This window comes from Cololabis saira, chromosome 24, assembly GCF_033807715.1.
Source record: "Cololabis saira isolate AMF1-May2022 chromosome 24, fColSai1.1, whole genome shotgun sequence".
Classification (NCBI taxonomy): Eukaryota; Metazoa; Chordata; class Actinopteri; order Beloniformes; family Belonidae; genus Cololabis; species Cololabis saira.
This window is the reverse complement of record NC_084610.1, coordinates 6098883-6119724: the sequence shown is the minus strand read 5'-3', so window position 1 is coordinate 6119724 and position 20842 is coordinate 6098883. Positions and strand designations below refer to the sequence as shown.

At 40.2% G+C, this 20842-nt stretch overlaps 1 protein-coding gene across 2 annotated transcripts; it reads left to right on the top strand.

Annotated features, from left to right (window-relative positions):
• Positions 1–208: 208 nt before the first annotated feature.
• Positions 209–20597, top strand: igfbp2a (insulin-like growth factor binding protein 2a). Of its 2 annotated transcripts, none has more exons than XM_061716105.1 (4): positions 209–655; positions 16961–17118; positions 19574–19714; positions 19904–20597. In XM_061716105.1, exons 1-4 carry the CDS (start codon positions 256–258, stop codon positions 20060–20062), a joined length of 858 nt encoding a protein of 285 aa, XP_061572089.1. In that variant the 5' UTR covers positions 209–255; the 3' UTR covers positions 20063–20597. The 2 variants fall into 2 exon arrangements, with proteins under 2 accessions (XP_061572089.1, XP_061572088.1); XM_061716104.1 differs by having other exon boundaries at positions 211–655; positions 16961–17142.
• Positions 20598–20842: the final 245 nt, after the last annotated feature.

The following is a 20842-nucleotide window of genomic DNA, read 5'->3' as shown; positions in this document are numbered from 1 at the left end:
GTGAACCACTATGTGGTACCCTGAGAAAAAACGATGAAAACAAGCAATTATTATTATTTTTGGGGGGGTCAGTTTGTGTAAATCTAACCAGGAATTTGTACAAATCTGCGCCTCAAACACCCATAAGTGGCCCCGAGAGCAAAACCTGGGAATTTGTAGGACCCAGCAGACCACCCAGCCCTCGGCTTCACCTGTTCATGTGCACATTTCTCTCCCTCTTCTTCTCACTTGGGATCGCCTTAGATCAACCCCGTGATGATGCTGAGCAGAGCCGTCACCATGCTGTCGTGCAGCTGCAGGCTGCTGCTGCTGCTGCTGCTGCTGGGCTGCTCCCTGTGCGGAGCCTCCCTGGCCGAGATGGTGTTCCGCTGCCCGAGCTGCAGCGCGGAGCGCCAGGCGCTCTGCCCGCAGCTCACCGAGCCCTGCGCGGAGATCGTGCGGGAGCCGGGCTGCGGGTGCTGCCCCGTGTGCGCCCGGCGAGAGGGCGAGACGTGCGGCGTGTACACCCCGAGGTGCTCCACCGGTCTGCGCTGCTACCCGACGCCCGACTCGGAGCTTCCCCTGGAGCAACTGGTGCAGGGCCAGGGCCAGTGCCGGCGCAAAGTGGACGTGGAGACGGCCACTTACAGCCAGGAGCACCGGGAGCAGACCAGCGGTCAGTCAGTTCACTGAAAAGATGCTTTTCCCTCAATCAATTTTTAATGACAGTGTCTAGACAGCAGCCTGAGGAGTAGTGTAGCATTTTGCATTGTCATGAAGGGACCATTACTTAAGTTCTAGTGACCACTTTCCTGTTTATTACACAATATCCCCCCAGATATTTATAACACATGACACCGGGGCATGCTTTCCATGTCCTTTCAATGATTATAAGCCATCTAGAATTACTTTGAAACCACTTCCCATGCCGTTTTTCTTTTTTTTTGCTTTAGTTTTTTCTTAGTAATCATAATCATTATGTTGCAGGGTGGTATTCTGTGTTGCAGCAGAAACAAAAGGATCTCATCTCAGCTGTGCTCCAAGCAGCTGGCCCTCTTGTCTTTCCTAGTTCAACCTCTTCAGAAAAAAAAGAAAAGAAACACTGCAACAGCTCAACTGGGCTGCAAAATTCTCTGAATTTGTACTTGGATCGACAGAAAAAACATTGTAGTATTGATGTTGACGTTTCTGCAGGGGAGCGGAGAGAAAGCAACAGGGAGACAGCAGGAGGAGGAATGTTGCATTGATTGGAAAAGTGGACTTTTAAGCTTTGACCAGAAGTAACTATAATGTGCAACTTGGGAAAAATGGAGCTGGATGTGTAGATGTTGCAGACAGGGGGGGGTCACAATGAAAGCTCGATGCAGCCCGGAGCCAGCAGCCAGCAGGCTCGTGTGTTTAAACAGGGACAGGTCACGGTGAAGAAGGAAAGCAAACAGCCTCATTAACCGGGCTGATTTTGAGGCTGCAAACAGTCAATGAGCGTCCAGTGGAGCCAGCCGGGGTGTGATTTTTACTCATTTCCAAATCCGTGCTTTGTCAGAGTTTACCTCCAGACTGACAAGTGTTTATTTTGGCTCTTAAGTCCTAAAACGCAGGGAAACTACCAACATGCAGTGCAACACTGCTCTCTGTAGTACCAGCACTGTGACAAAAGGATGAAAATGTTTCACCCGCTTAACAATCAACCATGAAAATGGCTTGATTTGTCAGAGAGCAAGAAAAACACAGACATGGATTGCATCATTACATAAGAGCAAAACAAGAGATCACAGTACTTGGAAACATCATGTAAAGGCTTGCTTGCAAGAAGGCAATTTCTTTTTTTTTTCAACATGTCGTTGCTTTTCTTGCCTCAGGTTCGGGTCAGGCCACGCTCCGTCTTGCAGGCTGAAAGGTCTGAGGATTAGTTAGATGCATCCAACAGGCAGTAAAAGCTTAGAGATCGTCTCTGAAAGCTGCAAGTGGAGTTCTTTTGGAGAAAAGCCTCAGCGCTGCAGATGGAAGAGCGATTTCTGACAAAGACAGAGGCAGAGAGCATTGCAGCGAGCTGTCCAAGTGAAGTGCGTAGCTCTCTCAAGGTTAGAAGACAAGTCTTTTCAATCAACGAGACTGAATAGCCTCCAAAACCTTTAACGTTTTCAATCAAAACACAGATTCCCTTCGCATTTCTCTCACATACTGCTCCAGGATCACCTCCATCAAACATTCATGAGCTTCTGACCATTCCCCCCCTTCCTTTTTTTCTTATTGCCTCCTCTGTTTTTGTTAGATAACTTCATAGATGTTCCAGATGGTTGCTCTCCTGCTTTCATTTGGCACAGCATGAGACTATGCAGATTTGATTTCCTGAATAAATTATTCTCTGACACACAGCAAAAAAGAGGAAGTAAATCCCTGATAGCAATCGGCTCAGAGGGGCCTCTGGAACATTGAAAGCAAATGTTCTGGCTACCATCCTTTTGCATCTCCTATATTCCCGGAATTAATCCGTAAATAGGAAGGAAAACAGTCTTTTTATAAGACAATTATAAAATGATTGTATCTAGGGGAGCTGATTTGACACCTTGAAATAAGTCGAATGGTTTATTTCACACTTGAGAACAAATAGGAGCAAAAGCATGAACAATATGGAGGAATTCATTAATTAATTGATTTCTTTTACTAGATTGAAACTTTTTCTCAGCAGAGAAACTCTCTTCATTGTAGGATTTTAGCCTAACTGATTCTGGCTTGGTGCAAACAACAGCCAGATCTTTATTTACGCTGCTTTGCCTTAAATAAATAAATGTAACAAAGTAAATAGGCGCGAGCCTTCCGTTGGAAAAGTACCGGAGTGATTGATATGTTTCAGGAGCGAAAAGTTATTTAAAACCCATCTGATGCACAGAGGAGTTTCTCATCTCTTAAAACAGCAGTCACTTCCATTTGGTTGTGCAAAAATGTGTTTTGAATGGGGAAAATTGAATCACCGGCAATAAACAAACAAAAACAACTAAGGAGACTGCAGAAAGAACGGTTCAACATGTTATTAAAGCTTGGAAGGAGAGTGGTGAGATATTATCTGCAAAAAAAGAAGAAGAAAAATCCCAAATGGTTGTCTGATCAGAGAATCCAAGACAGTATCAGAATTCATCAGGTTCAAAACGTTCAGGGAGCATGAATTACTAGTAGTGGTCATAATTATTAATAAAGACAGAGTCAGATTCAAACTTTATATGATGCAACAGTGTAATGCTTTACTGATAAAGCTGTATTTTGTTACAGTAAGAAACTATAGGTTACAGTCAATTCCAGATATACTATTTTATTCTACAATAATACACTATAATTCATAAAGTACTACTCTTGGTGGGCGTTAATTCTTACAAATTCACAATGAAAAGTCTTATTGTACAGAGTAAATATCAGTAAATGCCACTCTCAAAAGAAAGTAAAGCATTTCAAAGTGAAAACGCAGTGAGACTTGGTTTTAGGGTTCAATACGAAGTGTCTCTTGTCCATAAATAGACAGTAAGACACAAAGATATGCAGTTGTAGTGATGTATGGAAAAGAAAAACATCACATTCCTCACTTTGCAGGAACTCTTCTGGCTAATTTTTCAAAAAATGATCGAAACAGGGACCACAAGAGTTGTAACAAGGTTTGCCTCAGTAGCAACACGTCCTCCTGGTTGCAGTTATTGAAGCTGACTGCCATCATTTTACGTAATTGTTTCCATTTCCCTGCTTTCCTGTTGTCTTCCACTGTTTGCAGAAAACCCCCTGCTTTGGTTTAATAACAGGATTTGCTTATTTTGAGATAAATAAGTATAGTATCGGAGCAACATCATCCCACTTCTTCCCCTGAAATTCACGTCACTGATTCAGCTGCAAAACCAAACATCAAGGCATCACTATGGCTACATCATAGTTTCAAGACTAACAAACAAAGACAACATCCAGGAGGTGATATGTCAATGCTGGGTAAAAATAAGTAAACAAATAAAAATTAAGCCGTTACAACAGATCTAAAAACAACAGAAAAGGTCAATTTCATTGTCCGTTTTACAGTTCTGATAAAATAAGAGGGACTTAAAAAAGAACACCTAAAGGAAGCTGGTCAGGGTATTTGGCTAATGGGTTAATAACATGTTTAAGTTTAAAACGAGCGTTGAGAGGTGAAGTCTCTGAGAAATAGAAGTGGTTATTGCCTTCCTCTGTAATCGTGACGCAATTTTTGGCATAATGCTCCTCAGCGCAAAATTGCATCCTGTCATCAGCTGCCACGTACAAAACCATCAAACGGTCCTGAGAATCTGGAGAAATCTCGGTGCGTGCAGCGGGCTGGGCTGAAAATCAATATCGGATGCCTTCGGGCCCTCAGACATCTCTGCGTTAAAGACAGGCACGATACCATAATGGAAATCACTGCAGGCGTTCAGAGGAGCTTCCTGTCCCGTCTAACATCACAGTTCACTGCGCCGACCGTCCGTCCGTCTACAAATACAGGTTAAAGCTCTTTCACGCAAAGAAGAAGAGATATGTTGTCAAAAAGTTTTGTCTCTGATCGCATAGGGGAATGAGCAGCTCGTACATCTGGGAAGGACACATCAATAGCGAAAGACATATACATATTTTAAAACATCCACTTCTCTCATCTGGACAGTATCTTTTTCAAGCAAAGTCTTGCATCTTTCAGCAAGACAATGCCAAACTACATACTGGATCCAATACACCAGCATGGCTTCCTAGTTGAAAAGCCCAGCTGCTGAGCTGGCCTGCCTGCAGATCAGACCTTTCACCAACTGCAAACATTTGATGCATCATAAACATAAAAAAATAAACTACAGCAAAGAAGACCCAGGACTTCAATTTGAAAGTTGAAGATGCTACACATCTGATACTCTATCAATCTGTTGTTTACATTATGAACAAAATATACACCACTAATTTGTCATTAATAATTTGGAAACCAGCTGTAGTCTTTCACCGTAGAGCCATGCTGCTTCAATATGTGCAGGATGTAAATTGCCATTGTTTGTCTGAAATAAACTAAACCTTCCTCATCTTAAAAGCAACACTTGTAGTTTCACAATCTCTAAGTATGATGATATAATCATGAATGGTGTCTTTACATCAAGTCATCTTAAATGAGCTTGAGTGGATTCAGCAGTAAATTTATTCAGATCATAATTTAAAGGAACTCTATGTAGCAATACCAGCTCTGACCACAAGGGGGAAAATAAGCCTGCCGCTGCTGTGGACAAAATAAGTACTTTCAATACCATATGCCATGTCTTGTAATGCCACTTTCGACCTCTAGAGGTGTATTAATTTTTTCACTATACCAAGGCTGACGGATGAATTTTCCAGTGACATGCTGCCCCCAGGTGGCCAGAAGTGATAATGCTAGATAAAGCTATTTTAATCTAACCATGATCGACAAGCAAAAGTGGAAAATTGAAGATTTTAAACCAAATTAAGCTGTACGGGGCTCTGAATGCTGTTCTTTGTTGCACCACTTTGAGTAGGTTTCAGTAGCGTAACATTAATTTAGTGGTTCTTCATCTCATGTAAAACTGCCACAAGGTTGGGTGGAAGAAAGAACCCCTCGATGCAGACACAAGTGGCGAGGCAGCCAGATAAAGAAATAAATAAACTTAACCAAAACAAACCAGAGGCAGAGCTGAAGCTTGGAGTTTAAAATCAATTTCCAAACAAAAACAGTGAACTGGGCAGAAGTAGAAGACGAGGCGACCAATAATGACAAGAATCTGGCGGCCAAAAAATGAAACAACAAAAACAAAAAGTGAGCATGTATTACAGGGGCAATGAGTCGGTGCAGGATAATGGGAAACAGAACGTTTGGTGAAACGGTTAGATAAGAAAGCTGAAGGCATCTAGAGAAAAATAAACAGATAAAGTAAAAGTAAAAACTGGCAACAGAAGCTAGAAATATAATTGCCACTATGATGGTGATTATCCATATCTATTATCTGAATTACTAAGATTTGTGCTTCAGTGTGTGCTCTCATGAAATGAAACATTGCAGCTTGTTCTGTGCAATATCACTGATTGATTACCTCAAAGTTCATTTGGAAGCAGAGCAACTTGTGTGATAGAAAACGTTTAAAGATTATGAAAAAAAAAAGCGACTAGCAATTTGCGACAAGTTTTGAACTCAACATTGATTTCTGGTCAACATCTTTGGCTTTCGGTGCAGATTAAATTATCCTCATGACCAATTTGCTAATAGATTCAGTCCCAAAAATAATGAATCAACAATGTAATATGAATACATTTGCCAAAAGAAAAAAAAAGTATTGACCGATGGCAGCTGACTTATTGAGTTTCTCTCATTCATTTCACAATTTACTATTTATTCACTATTAATTAAGTGCTTTCAGTTTGGTGTTTGTCTAAATCCAAAACTCTCAATATAAACTGGTCCATAACAAGTTATGAGTTCATCATTTTTCATAAGTAATTGTTCCTGCAAATCCTGGCCTCATGTCTGACAAACTTTGCTGAACTACTATTCAGAATATACAAATGCAAACAAGTACAGCAGTAAAACTAAGAAGTAACATCCATTATGAAAATGTAACAAATGCACATATAGTTTTTGAGTCGCTTGGATCTGAAAATGTCTCATTCATTGAGCCTTTTTGTGACATCACAAACCCAGATCAAAAAGGGGGTTATCCAACGTTCCTATTTATTTTTATTTTTTTAATCACCAACCATCTTCACATCATGCAACATCCGGTGTACCTCAGAATTACTTATCACAAAGTTGTAATTTCGAGAGATGCACAGCCCCCTGGACGAAACAGGTGGGGTGGAGTTAAGTGTCTGGCTCTGCCCCCTAAAGAAACAGAAATGTTATCAATATCTTAGGAAATTGTGTCAATTTTAAAATGTATAATGAATGAATGAATGAATGAATTAAGTTTATTCAGTCATGACAACACAAAAACAACACAACATCAAAAAACATTGTGCACAACATTAACATTTCACACAAAACCTATAATCATGTGTTGAACAATGACTGAAAAGGCATAGGCTGAAGCAAACTGCTTATAAAAGCCTATCCTACATTACAAACTTTCTTTTTGTGGCTACCGACCTCCAGAAAACCAAAAAGAATAGAAAAGCAAAGAAACAACAAAAGGCATAGAAACATTAACAGATAGTCAATCGCACTTATGAGCTTCAAAAATAGCTTTACAAACCATTTTCTTAAAAACCTTTCTTAAAATAATCACTTTGAGCAGAAAGTCCAAAATGAAACATTCGTAAACTATCATTATTTTTACTGATGGTAGCTTAATGAAAATATTATTCAGCTTTCATTATTTATAGATTGGAAAACCACCACAGTCACTGTGAATATTTCACTGCAGTCGCAACTCCTTTTAAACATTTTGCATCCATCTAATCCAAAATGAATGTTCATGGTTAAAGGCAGGGTAAGGGCATTTGTGGGTAAAGTCACGTCTGAAGCTCCTTCCTTCCTCCCACGTCTCGTCAGTGACTAATTTGGTGTTTTTCCTGAACTTGAACCCTCCCCGTGTCTGTGATCAGCTGGTGCAATGTTTGCTATGGACTGGGCGGCAGCGCCACCGCCCCCTGGTTTGTTTAAGGAGCTGGGGCTGCATATAAAACACATTTTAGTTGTTATTTTTTTTTTTTTTTCTCACAGTGGATGGTGGGGAGATATTCATGGGATTTGACAACAAGAGTTAGCGTAGAATTGTTTATCCTACCTTTGAAAATTAAAAACGGACTTTCTCTGTTTCAGTTTAATTGAAATGAGTTAAAATGATTTCCTGGCATTGGCATTCTCTTATTGCTTTTATTTCAGTATCCTCACTTTTTCTAGAACCGAGGTTGTCTTGTCTGGATTTAAGGTGAATATGTGGGTAATTTGTGATGGAGTCCAGCCAGAACCCGTTTCAGTGCTGCTTCTTTATGTACATGTGCTTTTTCAAACAAACAAGCTATTTGCTGGAGGTTTTCATGGCGTCTTGGTTATCTTGGGATTGAATCTGTAAGACTCAAGAAATTTGAGAATAGTGACTGAAAGATAATTGTTTGCACTTTCAATGCTGAGCTTAAATTTCATTGCAAAATGACCATGACTTCATGTGGCGAAGTGTGGAGTATAACACAAGATATTCCCTCTAACAGTAGCAATCAGATATGAACCCGTGAACTGGTTAAACCTTTAAGATATTGATGATAAGAATGATTTGATGGTAACAAGAGTGTATTTTAATATAAAGCCAAATATTAAAAAAAGGATTCTTGGACTTTTGGCTGAAAAGGCCTCACTTTTTTAAAACACCCACAAGTTTCCCACTACCCCGACTGTTTATGCGCAGAATCATTTGAAGTTCCATTCCCTCGGAAACCTGGACCCAAATAAAGGTTCCTTTAATCAGATTGGATGGGCGTTTAGTTGTTTTGACTGGAATCAAACCATAAATGATCTCAACGGAGAGCAAGTATATTTAAAAAAAAAAGCTTAAACAGAGTCCAGCTTCTTGCTTACATGAATCAGAATACATGTTCAGTGCTTTCACTGAATTATAAGATACTGTCAACTGTATATTGGGTGTTAAACTAGCCCTTTTCTAGTCCAGAGTTCATTTAACGTGTTGATCATGACAAAGGAGAGCCCGAGGTTTTGCTGGAACACACGAGGTGTTAAAAAAAAACAAGCAGATAAAAAAAGCTGCCTGAGCCTTTTTGCCGCTGGAAAAACATTGTTAGCTCACAAGGGGCATTCCTGTGTACCTGCGGGGGTGTCTAGACGACCCCGCAGGACTGAAATAGCTCTGAGATAATCCCCTCAGTCCCATCCCGGGCTTCTCTCAAAACGGCTATTCGTGCCATCTTCCCCGAGGCATTGACTTCAGGCGTATCCCTGCCAAGAATCTCCTCGTGCCTGTTGAGAACCAGAGTGACTCCCACCCTCCATTCTGGTCAAGGGTGGTTTAAGACAGTGCAAACACCGTCTGATATGCTACTGACACTGAGGTGCGCCGCGGATTGAGAGGTTATGATGACACAAAGTGACAAAAGCATTTGCTTTTTAAAGTCGGATACAGTATCCAACATTCGCTCCTATGCCGTGTTTCTCCTGCAAAGTTCAAGTCTTGTTTCTCCTCTGGTCACCTGCACTTTGAAAATACATCTTCAGACAGACTACTATCCAAACTAATTATCTATTACACTACACGGTCATGTGCAAAAGTTGAGTTCAACTCTTTGATTATGAATAATCTGATTAACAAACAACTTTTTTCGCTGTGTCTTTAGTTATTTTAAAGGAAAAAACACAACAAAAACACTTGGGAAATACTAAGTACCCCCATGCCTGGACCTTGTCTAGGCCATTAGAAAATATTGATTCTTTTTTATGTGGATTTACTGTGTTTCAGGTCCATGTCCTGTTGCATGATTCACTTTGGAGATGTGAGAATAATCTAGTCCACACCACTCCTCCCTCATCGTGCCTGACAGTGGGTGGGGAGCATTTTGGCTGTTTGCAAAAGTTTGCTGTTTGACACAACTCTGGGTGTCGAGGCCAAACATCTCCACTTTGGTCCCATTTGTCTATGAGGAATGGTTTCAGTCGTCTTCTTGTTTGTTCAGATGCAGTTCTGCAAACCTCAGTCATGCTTTCCTGTTCTTTTTATACCAAACGGGCTCTGCTGGCAGTGGTTGCAAACAAATTGTACTTGTACTTGAATCAGTTTGTTTGTAGTCTTGCTCTTGCAGACTTTAACTTTTAACATGCTCAGTGAGGCCTGTAGGGTCTGAGATGTGGTTTTCCTTTTCTTTATATTCCTCTCATAATCACAAAAGCTGATTTTTGGGGTAACTTTGCTGGGATGCCCACTCCTGGAAAGATCAGCAACTCTCTTGCTTTTCACTCACAAACTTTCCACGCGTGAATTATCTATTTTCAGCCAAAACTTTGGAAATGATGCTCTTCGAAACTGATTTGACGGAAAAAAAAAAACAAAACAACCCTTTTCTGTGACCTTTGCTTATATCTTTCCCTCTACCAGCAGATTCCCAAAATATCTGCTTGTATAGAGGTCTACAGATGCGCCAATGTTGGCAGCACCATCCCCTCTTAAATGCTAAGGAAGCAGTAAGGGGGGATCTAGTATTGCCCACAACAAATTAGATTTATTTATGATTGTTCGGGGATTTTTGGCTTCCTAATATACATATATATATATATATATATATATATATATATATATATATATATATATATATATATATATATACACATACATACATACATACATACATACATACATACATACATACATACATACATACATACATACATACATACATACATACATACATACATACATATATATATATATATATATATATATATATATATATATATATATGAATATAACTTTTGGAAATGATCATATTCACTCAGTGTTTTTTTAATCCATAGTGTCTGTAGAAAGATTGAGGTTCTCCTGTAGAGAAATTAGCATATAATGCCATATTTTAATCACCATGATCGACAAAGACCTCACAACGTCCATCTACAATTAGAAAAGAGACAGAATTACTGGAATCCTGACTTTTAAGAGAAACCTTTAAAAAATATTCCCTCAAATACAAATTAACCACTTGTGTCAGTTTTGAACACTCTTAGGCAATAAACAGCTAAAGTTAGGATGAAAACACATACACAAAACATCCCACAAATATGGTTCTTGGTTGCTTTTGGACGTGTGCTTGTCCTGCTGAAAGAGCCGAAACCTTCACCCCAACAAGAGCTTTTCCTCTGGACGTACTTGTAGTGCAGATAGGCGTGCTAAAAGTTAGAGTTAAAATGATGCTGTAATTTCTCTTTTGCCTCCGTCATGGGTGGAGACATCTGTGTCTTAAGTTTTTAAGATACAAACGTTAAGAATGTTTATGTCATCAACCAGTAACTGCATTATTATCACTGACAGACATTGCTTTTTAATTTCTTTTTTAATTCATAGCTTAGCGACACTTATCTCCACTCATTTGAATGCTAATTTAACTTCTCTGTTAACTCTTTAACTACGATGCTTTTGTGGCGTGATTTTATTCCTCTGCTCTGAGTCGCTTTGGACAAAAACTACTGCTAAATTTAATGTAACGTATTTTAAAACATTTGGCTAAAGACGCTCCGTTTACCAATACCACGCCTGACCACACGGGGGCAGCATAACATGACAAAGTTCCTGGGTGAGCCCTGGCATTAGTCACTAGTAGGGATCGGAATCGAGAACCGGTTCTTATTAAGAACCGATTCCCAGTGTTACAATTCCTTGGAATCGTTTGCCTTTTTTGCAAACGATTCCCTTATCGATTCCAGTGGGCGCGAATGAAGTCACCACGCGCCCAGCAGGAAAACATGGCGTCAAAGCGGCATTAACGCTCGAAAGTTTGGTTACATTTTACCAAAAAGGATGACAACAGGGCGACAATACTTACTGTTAGGACTCGGCCGGCTGGTGTTTTCCTCCGCAAGCCGGCGTGTGGCAAGAAGAGCCGGCTTGCGGAGGAAAACACCAGCCGGCAGTTGTCATCTTTGCTTCATTTGTTAGTTGAACGCTTTAAGATTACGAGTGTCAAGACTGGATCCAATAATGTGACACCGACAACAGTTGCATAGTTTTTCTATTTAACTGAAAGATCGTCATCTAGAGTGCGCGTTGGACATTCAACAGCACGATTTGTGTCTGAAATTTTAACCTGTTTTTCTTGCCCGATAGATTTGCGCCACGGCTCTTATCTCCACGGCTGAGAGCGATAGTCGGTGGTAGCTCCATGTGAAGCTCTTCAAGTGTGGCGTGTTCAAGCTTGCTTAGGTTCCTGCCCTAGTTCGGGTCTTGCACAGAGTTCACGGAGCGCTGCCGGTCGTGAGCCGGGTTTGGATGCCGCTGTGCGCGCATACGTGCCAGAGCGTGCGTAAAACCTGCTTTTAGAAAGCTGTTGTTGGGCCAAAAAGCCTGGAAGGTAAATATATCTGCACTCTGCTGAGTTTGTGTTTCTAGAAAACATTCCCACAAGGCCTTGTAATGGATTATGGATTGCAGTAAATCTACACAGTGGCTTTTGTCAGTGGCACGTAACCTATTTCACACCTCAGATTAAGCAGATTAAGGACTGGAATTGAGAGGATTCAAACTTTTTAAAATCCTTTCAATCCTCTTTTTTTTAAATGAAAAAAGAAAAAAAGTTTTCCACTTTATAGAATTTAAATAGATTGTTTTGTTTTGGATGCAGGCTAATCCCACTTACCCAAACTCATGAGGGAACCTTTTTATTTAAAACAATTTTCTCTTGGTTCCTTCTTTTTCTTTCCCATTTTGTTTTGAGTCAAGGTTCAAACGGTTACATCATTTGATTTCAAATTCAGTTTTGAAATAACTTTTTGCTTTAAACCTCACTCCATATTCATAAATTAACATAAAAGTTGCTCTGATGTTCAAATATAATTAAATACATTTCACAGTTTATAATTTTCTAGTTAGCTTTATCCCTGAGCACTTCTTAACACTTCCTAAAAGCAATAAAATATTCCTTTAAATGAAATTTAACCAGTAGTTTGGTTCTTTAAAAAAGACATATCATTAAAACAATTACTCTTCTGTATGTAAAACGATAATGGGCCCAAAATGGACCCTTGGGGTACCCCACGAGAGAGAGGTTTCCAAAGAAATCCCTTTGCTCTATTTAAAATGGTTGAAAATGTCATAAATCAAAAGACATATCATTAAAACAATTACTATTCTGTGATTGAGAGTGTATTTTTATGTTTTGAAGTGACTGGCAAAGCAAAAAGCCAGATTTCTAACCTTGTGAGGCCGCACAGAATAGAAAAAAATCAAACAAAAATGGTCATTAAAGGAGTCTTGAGCTTTGGTAGGATTATTCATCTTCTCTATGTTTATCTCCAAGCAGTTTTACTTTATGTTGCATTTAATGTACCTTTGAAGTTAGAAGCAGAAGGCTGCAGGACCAGTCCGTGTGGAAGGCTGAGTAGAGCGACAGAGCTGTTACAAACTGTTCAAAAAGTTGCTGTTGGGCTGTATCTCTTCGAAATTTTGACCAAAATATATTTCATTCATGCAAAATTGAAGAAGAAAAAGATGATAATATATCACTTTTAAAACAACTGATGCATAGAGAAGCTGCTTCAGGATCTGAGAGATGGCAGTAAACATCCCTTCTTCCCAACAAGGGTGTATCTGTATCTGTATCCATCCGATGGATGCTAGTGTGTTTGTTTCTCCACTTTTGCAACCAGTCCCCTCTCCACGATCCGGCCAAGTCGGCCATTTGCTTAGTTGACCAGAATCTGGACAATCAGGCATGTCACCTCTGGCCTACGTGCCACCTGGGAATCTGACATGGATCAGATATAGAAAGGAAGCCTCTCAGAGCATTGTTTGGGGATTAAGTCAAGCAGTAGACTGGATAGGAGGCCTGCTGCTCTGTTGGTAGAGCTGATCCCCAGCTCACTGCTGTGGAGCGGCTTGGACCGCGGAGGCCTAGTGGCCCCTGAAAGTGGGGTCTTGACCCTCTGAGCTCGCATGTGTGGGTGTACATTCAACAGCGAGACTGTCGTTTAACATTGTGCAGTCATGTGTGGATGTCTACAGGCTGTGTACTCAGCTGAACGTCTCGGGTTTCTTCAGTAAAAAGGGACAGAAGGTATTGCACTTGGATACTGCAGGGATTATGTAAGACGGCAAAACAAAAGGCACCCTGGCCACTAATATTTCTGAACAATGCAAGAACACACCTGAATTCAGCTGACTTCTGCCCCTTTCCCCCAGAGAGCACAGTGCAGCGTCATACAGAGAGCTCAGGTCCAACAACATCACATCTATCTGATGGTGAAAGGCGCCAGCAACTTGTTATTGCTTCGTTTGGAATTTCCTTTCTCCCGTTCTGTCTTAGACTTTTTGTTATCATATTCTTCCACCGGATGCCAAATTTACCTCTTGCTGGGCTCACAGGGTGCCCATTCCGTCTACCGCCGCTGCTAAAACACACACTTAATTTAACAAGTCGGCACTTTACACCTCGGCCTACATAACTTTGACCTATCCATATCATGGCCGAACATTCGACCTTCTCCACTGCTTTGGCTCGTTTCCCTTCTTTCATTTGGGTGTCCAGTAAAACCCCCGCGTGGCCTAGTACATGATCTCCTGCAAGGATTCAGCAAAAAGAAATGGTGTCTTGGCACGTTTATTTGCTTTTTGAAATGTTATTCCTTGCAGCAAAATTGAGCTAAGCTGAGCTATGTGAAGAATTTGTGTCATGCAAGATTTTTTTTTTTAATGTAAAATCAGCTGGTTTAGAGAGAGACACTCCTCCTCCACTCCCTCTTTATGAATGCCCCAGTGTGCTCTGTTGTCAGAAACAACAAGTTGAGTTGTACATGATGGCCCCTTGATGTTTAACGGCCCTCAAGGAAGAGATGTGAAGTAAAATCATTTATCTGAACTTGGAATCAAAAGAGGATAGTGAGTGTCGTATCTGCCACCAGAGGTGTCTTCAGTATTCACATTCATTACTCAGGTAGAAGTATAGACACTAGAGTTTAAAAATACTCCTGTAGAAGTTGAAGTATCAACTCAAGTTTTTTACTCAAGTAAAAGTATAAAAGTACTGGTTTCAAAACTACTTAAAGTATAAAGGTAAAAGTAATGTAAGGGGAAAAAAAAGCCATTAAGGACAAAGGCAATTGAAAATGAATGCATCTTAGTATAATGCAAATATATTAAAGAACCATATATGTGTAGTATTGAGCATTAACATGTGTTCCAGAGAGCAGAAGATATGATGACTAGTTGCCTATAAGTATTGTAATGGTGCAAAAAGTCAAACTTCAGAGGCATGTTATCATTTATCCTAACCTTTATTGGAATGTACATCCAAGTTTAGTTGCAGGAATCTGAGGGAACGGATGTAAGAACAAAACTGGACAAGAACATCTGAAACAACCACAACCAAATTCACTCTATCCGGATGGAGCAATTTAACTGGATAGTTTTTTTTTTAAAGGCCGAAATGAGGAGTAAAAAGTACAGATAATTGCGTGAAAATGTAAGGAGTAAAAGTAAAAAGTCGTCTGAAAAATAATTATTCCAGTGAAGTATAGATAACCAAAATTTCTACTTAAGTAAGGTAACGAAGTATTTGTACTTTGTTACTTGACACCTCTGTCTGCCACTCAGTAGTGTCCTCATACCTGCCATCCTTAGGTCTTGAAAAATGAAGCAAACGTGGAAAAGCAAAAGACAGCAGTTCGTCAAATAGCCATTTGAGACTTTAAATATGAGTCAGTCATTACAGGTATATCCCCTATAATACCCAAGCCCAAAAGGGGAACAAAGGTTTTACTTTTTTGTCATGCAGTTCCTTAAATGACCACTAGAGGCTCAAAAAATGAGTCAATCCCCAGTGCCTGCCTTCAAAAAATGCCCTTCCTTGTATACTCATACGTGCAACAAATCTTTTTGAGGAGTAAATGTAAAGGAGTCCATTTTTTTACCAACTTGTCTGTCAGAAGTGATGTCTCCCGTCTGCTGTCAGTCCTGTAATAGCTGGAGTGGGATTGGAGGTGATGGTGAGAGCGCTAAATCTTGCAGCTGGCTGTTTTTTGAAATCTAAATACCCATTTATGCACCATATGCTCACAACAGAATGAAACAGGTTAAGTCAACTATGTTTTCTATACGTTATTCCTGTCAAAGAGGGTTCAGTTTCAGGTTTTGCAGACTTAGGGGAAAGCTGTTGCGAGCGCTGATGCAAACAGTGTCGCTATTGACGGCCACAAGATGGCAATGCCACCATTGAAAAGCTCAATGCTTCATCCCAGTAATTCACAAACCAGCAGGCGACAATCACACGATAAAGTCCACCTTTTTAATCTTGACTCTATTACTCATGATTCTGTAGCTCATTCTCTGCTGCAGGAGTAAAAACTGACCGAGTTCAACCTCACTGACATTCAATCCCACATTAAAGGATTCTCTTGTAATAGAAAGTATTTAAAGGGTCCGATGAGGACACGGCCCAGGATTCGTAACACACAAGTAGAATGCTACATTCTATTACTTCACAGAAACACGTGTTTGTTGACCCTAACCTCTCAGATGGAGGCTCTTAAAGTGACATCACCAACACATGGATTAAAACACGAGATAGTTTAATGAAACCGATCTGCCAGATAATTAATAGCATGCTGTAAAGCCAGCTGTGTGGGCCGACTACTGGTGTCCAGTCAGGAACAATCTCACAACAAGTTGTGAATAGCGGTCCATCACAGCCTGCAGGATAGAGTAATCATGCTGTCATATCTAAGAGACGTGTCTCCTCTGCGGTAGTTTTAGTTGCTAAACATAATTTACTCTAGATGCGCATTGTATTGCTGTTAGTTAAGGAGCAAACATGCAACACTGGCAATGGGAAGGAATTCAAATCAGTTTGTTTTAGAGTTTAAATAGTTTGCAGATCATTACAATCTGTTTTTATCAATATCCCACTTTTTTCCATTTTAAACTGCAAATGGCATGATAAGTATATCCTGCCTGGACCTCATTAAACTGATTGTAATCTGGAGCCTGGTCAGAGAATTACATGCAACTTTGTCCATTTCTATTTCAAGTTACATTCGACATGTCAAAGCTGTAGCTAAACGTCAAGTATCTGATGATATCAACTTTTGTGTTCATTTATCAACAGTTTTGACATGTGTTTGTGAGACCGGACCATGTTGTTAGGGAAAACGCTGCCATGGAAACATGAGTGAGACTCAAACCTAGCAGTGGCCAGGCCTGTCCCAGGCTGCAGCGTTGTTAACTACTGTGGATCACTGATTCTGATGACACAAATGACATATACTTCTCAAAAAGGTGAACATATGATTGACTTTGCCGTGCATCCGCAGGTGAGGCTGTGGAATTGCAGCCAGATCTGGGCGTGAGCGCGATCCCGACCATTCGAAAGCCCAGCAAAGAGACGGCCTGGCTCGGGCCCAAAGAGAGCGCTGTACGCCAGCACAGGCAGGAGATGAAGACCAAAATGAAGACCAACAAGGTGGAAGAGGTGAAGTCTACTCGGCCCAAACAGGTCGGTTTTTGTTAAGCAGACACTCAATGAAGTTCTCAAAATGCCAATAAAGAAGTTTTAAAGGCCTGTGTTTAGCCTTGTATCTTTATCTTTCTTTTTATGTTCTGGGTCTCTGGAAAGCGTCTAGAGACAACATCTGTTGTATTAGACGCTATATAAATAAAATTGAATTGAATTGAATTGAATTTTAGCTGGTATAAGTCTGATCTCTCAAATTACTGTATATTCACAAATAGAGACAGATTTTATGTGTATATATATCACAAACTCAACATCATGATTAAAAAAAAAGACAAATGGATGCAGTAAATATCTCCTGATTGCTGTCATAGCTTTCAAATCACAAGTTTTCCCCTAATATATACAAAAAAACACAAGTTAATCAATAATTCCACCTTCGCCACTATTCATATGATACCCAAGTTTAGGGTGTGATTTTGACTCCACTACTAAAAATGTTTTCACTTTTGTGACTCTTAGAGATCATTATTTTGGATGGAAGGTCACATGTGTCACTTCTTTTGACCTTAAACAAACACAGCTTCCAGGTCCGTCCCTCTCTGCTGTGCTTCAGCGCTGCCTCCCTTCAGGATGCTGTTCTGCAAGCACATGCTAGTTACCATGGCAACTGTGGAGGTTTCAGAACCCCGGCACAGTTACCTCTGTTTCTAAGTCTGGATCTTGGAATATCAAGGCTCACCTGATTGGATGACAGGAATATAATGACAAGAGAGCTCAGAAATTCACGGTGTCACGAATCAATTTATTAAGACCCTAAAAAGATAGATGTGCTTTGGCCATCAGTATTAACGAGAGGAAGCTGGTTTTGACTCTAGAACTGATCTGTTTGTCAAATATAAACGTACTCTCCAAATCACACCCAGATGTTTAACAAATTGATGAGGAACCAACCCTCCAGCTCCAACACTGGCAGCACAGCCTTCGAACTGATCTATCAAACACATTTTCCATCTTACTTTCAATGGCATGAAGACGGTTCAGATTCAACCAGTTTGTCAGATCGCTGAGGCAGCTTAACAACGGCTGGAGTGAATCAGAACATTTATTTTATGCGTTTTTTTCTATATTTTACCATCTGCAAAACAATGATTGGACAGATTGGATTTCTTAGAAACCAACCGCAAGGGGAAAGTGTACGAAGAAAATGATAATGGGCCCAAAATGGACCCTTGGGGTACCCCACGAGAGAGAGGATTCCAAAGAAATCCCTTTGCTCTATTTAAAATGGTTGAAAATGTCATAAATCAAGGCCAGTTAGCAGTGGTATCCTTAAAGTTTATTAACCTGAAAGTTTCAGAATTTTGCTTTTTTCTTTCCTTACTTTTCACAACCCTGACTAAAAGATAGTATTGTGTTTTCATTGATAAGTGATATCTATCTGATGCCTGATTTGATAAGTGTGTGATGCTAAAGTTTTCTGCCCGTGAGCAGCTTGGAATCAAACACAAAAGTCTGTGCACCGACCTACAGTGTTTAAAATCTTCACAATGACATGCATTTACTGTAAATGCTTAAATTAAGCAGATTAAGCTGTTATGTTTAACGTGAAGTAAAAACAGTTTTTCAATGCACTGAAGTGACAATGGGAGTAATGCGCTGCTTCCCTCTGCTACAGCAGCTGCTAGGTTTCACTCATTTTATTGAAAAATTAGTTACTGCAGCCTTTTAAAATAGTTGAAAGAACAGCCAGTACTTGAACCTGTTGATAAACGATAATAGTGCACTTCGATTGAGAAATACAGCGAATATTTTCAGACAGTTGGAGGATTTATGGCACAAAGCAAATGTTTTTAATCCACCTAAATACACCTAACCTGCTCTGTATCCCTGAGCTGGGACTCGCCGGTGAACCCCAACCATTTCTGTCCAGCGTTGTGGTATTTTCCAACCACTATAAATGCCATTTAAAGGTTATTGCTTTAACAGAAACTTTATAACTGTCTCAACAAGACGTTTGGCACTGCTGAACGTGAGGTAAAACTGAGGTCACTGGCGAGCTTTTAGTCATTGCTGGCAAGAATTGTAATTCAATTGCTCATAACAGGAAGCCCTTTAGCTTTATTGTGTGGATATGTGCGTGTCTGTGTGTGTGTGTGCGCGCGTGTGTGTGTGCGTGCGTGCATTTTATATGGGATTTTATAGTCAGTCAAAAAATGTGCTGATTGCTTTGCAAACACAACCTAGTGTTGATGTGTCCTGGGATGATTTCCTTTTGTGTGAACAGATTTAACTGAATGAGATTTCATATTTACTATTTAAAATCCCACCGATGTGACAATAAATGGAACGATTTTCCCAGAACATTTAATGCTGCAGGCGTGCAACGTTTCACGTCAACGATTTGACGCAGACAAACACTGTATGGGCCTGTGAACATGACTGTTGTGGTTATTTTTCCGCTTTTCTCAAGACTCTGTGTCAGCAGGAGCTCGACCAGGTTCTGGAGCGGATATCCAAGATGCCCTTCAGAGATAACCGAGGTCCCCTGGAAGACCTGTATGCCCTGCATATCCCCAACTGCGACAAGAGGGGGCAGTATAACCTCAAACAGGTGATATTAGGCATTTTTGGGAAAGAGGGCAATAAGCAGAGGGTGTAGTCACCTGATCAAATGCAAGTATTTAGAGGAGGCCCAAGCTTATAGCTCAGATATTTGGACCTCCAGCAGCAGAAAAGAAGTGCTGTAGTGTAGATGCCCGCAAAATCAAAACTACAACAAAACAAAAATGTTCTTTTTTAGTGCAAGATGTCGCTCCATGGTCAGAGGGGCGAGTGCTGGTGCGTCGACCCACACACCGGCCGATCCATCCCATCGGCGCCAACTGTGAGGGGAGACCCCAACTGCAGCCAGTACCTCAGAGAGCTGGAGCTGGAGCTCCCCGGCACGGCCCAGATCTAGTGTGGCATGACAAAACAAAACTGTAAAAGTACTTGGGAACAAAGAACATCTCAGTAAGCTATAAGCTATATCTTTTTGTGTTTTATGTCTCTAGTTCATTTGATGACGTTTGAAATCTTAACCACCAAAAAGGATTACATGATAGAATCCGACTCATTGCATAAGATATAAGTGCAGATTCTAGTAAAGATTAGATTCCTTTCCTCGCTGGCTTTAAAGCTGGAGTGTCAGTAACGCTGCTTTAGTAATTGTGACTTTGCTTATTTTGTGCTTGTTTTAAGTATTTTTTGTTATTTTTGTGTTTAGAATTTTGAAAAAGAAAGATCTGTTGGATGTTTTTAGGTGTGTTTCCATGCTCTCGCTTGCAGACTACTGTGGCACCTCATGCTATATTCTCGGCTTTGAGTATGCCTGGCTTTTCATACAGTGTTGAAAATAAAATGTACTGTAGTACATGTTGGGAGTGGTAAATGTTCGGCAAAAGGACATGACATCGTAAAAAGATGCAAATAAAATAAAATGTATTCAATTTGTGCATTTTTTTATTTTTTCTTATTGATGAGCGTGTTTATGCTTTGTTGCTGTTCTGAAGTGTGCATCAACAAAATAATGCAGTAGTTTTAATTTGTATCTTTTAAAAGTAATTAATGCAGAAATGAAAGCTTGAATTTAAACTTCATGTTATGAGTCACAAAATGCAGAAAAGTGTAACAATGCTGCCCTCTATGGGTTTTTCTGCCACATTGAAAACAGTGACGTCAAAGGTTTATTTTGTCTGAC

Excerpts from the sequence above, each read along its gene's own strand:
- igfbp2a (XM_061716104.1), top strand. The coding sequence starts at position 256 with ATGATGCTGAGCAGAGCCGTCACCATGCTGTCGTGCAGCTGCAGGCTG. Across the intron at positions 656-16,960 it reads GCACCGGGAGCAGACCAGCG|GTGAGGCTGTGGAATTGCAG; the intron begins GTCAGTCAGTTC and ends GTGCATCCGCAG. Across the intron at positions 19,715-19,903 it reads GGCAGTATAACCTCAAACAG|TGCAAGATGTCGCTCCATGG; the intron begins GTGATATTAGGC and ends GTTCTTTTTTAG.